Source organism: Topomyia yanbarensis, chromosome 3, assembly GCF_030247195.1.
Source record: "Topomyia yanbarensis strain Yona2022 chromosome 3, ASM3024719v1, whole genome shotgun sequence".
NCBI classification, from domain to species: domain Eukaryota; kingdom Metazoa; phylum Arthropoda; class Insecta; order Diptera; family Culicidae; genus Topomyia; species Topomyia yanbarensis.
The window spans coordinates 55,825,250-55,828,165 of record NC_080672.1 but is presented as its reverse complement, the minus strand read 5'-3'; the positions used below and the strand labels follow the sequence as shown (position 1 = coordinate 55,828,165).

The window sequence follows — 2,916 nt, the reverse complement described above, 5'->3', positions numbered from 1 at the left end:
TTTTTTGTTTTGAAGCACGCTGGCTGCATAAGGGTTTGAATAGAATAGAATCAAGCACTTCAATTGCCGGAGCCTGTATGTATGTCACACGTGCTCCGATTGACTAGAAGCAGTCACCCGCATCGTTCGCTAGAATAATATTGGGCCACTATACAAGCGCGGGTAATTGATCGCTTTCCATTTGGATTCGGAATGATTAGTCTAAGTTTAGCTTAAAAGGTTTTGATTGTGTTACACGCAAAATATTATCTGCAAAATATAGAGAAATATTTGATATTGAAAGCAAAAGTTGAGAATTATTTATGGTTTCTGCGAACCCCCGAATGGACTTCCTGACCTCTTTTCTCGACAACGATTATGCCAAGAATATAGCAAAACAAGCTAGAATGTTTGCAAGAATATGTATAAACCTTATCGAGCCCACCCTTTAGCTACATGTTAGAAAGTACGAAAGAGGCGCAGCTTCCATGCAAAAATCATCTGAATCTGTCCCCAAAATAGCCCTTGCCAGGAAGAAACGTTCGATGATTCGCGACAACAATTTAATGCAATCTCGCGTGAGCAGAAACACGCGATGCAATGAATCACGTTTTGTGCACTTGCGTTCTTGTTGTATTCTCGCTTCGCATATCATATCGCACCGGCCGGTAGGGCAGCCCTGCTTTACCGCTGATGAAGTGCTCAATTCAGTGCATCCTGGCAGGCGCTCGCGTTAGCATGTCTAGTGCTTCAGTGTTCACCACCAACAATGTAGTAACTCACGATGAGGAAGACGACATTACGACATTGCTGGCAAACTGCGACCGGGATAGTGCTGTTTGGAAGGAGATTCTGGTTGATAACGATCTGCTCGGTTCGCTGGAAGATGACGATCAGTTTGTGGACTTTGTGCACTGTGCGGGCGATTCCGTGCTGGATTTGATAACAGGTGAAGAGCCACTATTTGAACAGACAGCCGACGAAATCGATTCCCCTAGCGATGACGGCAAAGAGGACGCATTATATAATGGAGAGGAAAAGAAACCACCCACCACCATCAGCGATAATGGGTCGCCGCCGGGTGGGAGTGATATTTTCGTTCGAAAAGATGACTTTTATTCGGCAGGTGCGCCAGTGGCATTCAAGTGTGGCGTTTGTTTGTTGGTGTTTAAAATTAAAGCACATTTGATTAGACATATGCTGTTAAAACATAGCCAGATTAGTGTTCACAGGGCCGAAAAAATTTACGGTCGCTGTCGCCGATGCAACGAGCTTTTTAACACTACCATAGAATTGGAGCAGCACCTCAAGAAGGAACACGTGACTACACTTTTTTGCGATATATGCTTACGATTGTTCAACCACGCCGGTCAGCTTGAGCGCCACCGAACGTATCATGGTGGTGCGAATCCGTTTGTCTGTGATGTATGCAGTAAACAGTGCAGAAATTCAAGTCATCTACATTTCCATCGGAGGACTCATTTCGTAGCAGATCAAGGCTATCGCTGTAAGCACTGTGATAAACAATTCTCATCCGCCGGAAACTGCCAGAAGCACGTGACTCGTGTTCACACTTTGGAAAAACGCTACAAATGCTCCCAGTGTGCGGAAGCATTCATCTACACTCGCCAGCTGAAAATCCACGAGAAGCAAAGTCACGCATCGAAAAAATTCGGACCACACGACTGCGAGAGATGCAGTCTGCCATTCCGGAAACGGGAAGAGCTTAAAAAGCACCAAAAAGACGTCCATTATCAGAAGGATCGCCCTCACGCATGCGACCAGTGTTCGGCTCGGTTCAAACAATCCGGTCACCTGAAAACGCACAAACTGTCCCATTCCGGGAGTAAACCTTACGGTTGTGATATCTGCGAGAAACGTTTCCTAACCGGACACGATCTCAAGGTTCATGGGCGCGCAAAGCACAGCAAGGAAAGGCCGTTTCAGTGCGATCAGTGTGGAAAGGCTTTTATCGTCGGCTACTTGCTCAATCAACATTTGCAGAAAGTTCACGCCAGTTTGAACAATAGTACAAAACGTTAGGAATTTGACAGTACATTAGGAATCTAAAATGTTGCTTGTAAAATGACAATAAATTACATGTAGAAACGGATTTCAGTGCCTTATGATTATATAATAAATACAAACAATCGTTATCAAATTGTAAATTAAATCAAAGTTGCATAAATACTTGTGGGAATCTGTCGAAACGTCTTCTAGAGAATAATGCGGCATTACGTGAAAGTCAAAACAAATAATAAACCACTAGGTGCGATTGTTATCACTATTCAGCTGTTATCTGTGCTTGATCCGTACACATTGCGAACTTTTCATATTACTTGTCCCCACATTTATTAGTTCAAGGGAGCTACTTGTTAAAAATTTCAACGCTAAACTTGTTTAAGTGTAGCCCAATAATCAAGTATCTCGAGAATCGCATTTCGCTGGTTGGGCCATCTCATCTTTCCTACTAGCATTTTAATTTAGGTACGTTTTTAGTACGCCGTCAAGTATCGAACTACGATTTTATTGCTTCTCATTCAGCTTAATTTATGTGAATGTTAGAAAACAGAACTTCAAAAATACCAATGAAAATAAACCATTATAGGTAAATAGCGATAAACTACAACGTGGACTTTCCTGTCACTGTTGGCTTATATTGCAAAGTGTTCAACTCTTATTATCTAACGGGAAAAATAATGCATTTCTCAGCAAAATTTTTCTACCAGCTGGGACACCCGAGTACGAAAGAGTTACAAACAGCGTGCACATGCACAAAAGTGTCTACATACACCTTCTGCAAATCCCAACTGAAATTTCATTTCCTTTCAAAATTCCGTGCGAAATTCCGCGCAAAATTGCATTCAAAATTCCGTGCGGAATTCCATGTGATGTTCCGAAGGAAATTCTGTGCCAAATTCCGTGTAAAAATCCCCT

At 42.5% G+C, this 2,916-nt stretch overlaps 1 protein-coding gene across 1 annotated transcript; it reads left to right on the top strand.

Moving 5' to 3' along the window:
• Positions 1 to 717: 717 nt before the first annotated feature.
• On the top strand, positions 718 to 2,022 carry LOC131686945 (zinc finger protein 675-like). The gene has a single exon (XM_058970976.1). It carries the CDS (start codon positions 718 to 720, stop codon positions 2,020 to 2,022), a length of 1,305 nt encoding a protein of 434 aa, XP_058826959.1.
• The last annotated feature ends 894 nt before the right edge of the window (positions 2,023 to 2,916 follow it).

Bases quoted from the DNA above. Each gene is read 5' to 3' on its own strand.
- LOC131686945 (XM_058970976.1), top strand. From the start codon at position 718: ATGTCTAGTGCTTCAGTGTTCACCACCAACAATGTAGTAACTCACGAT.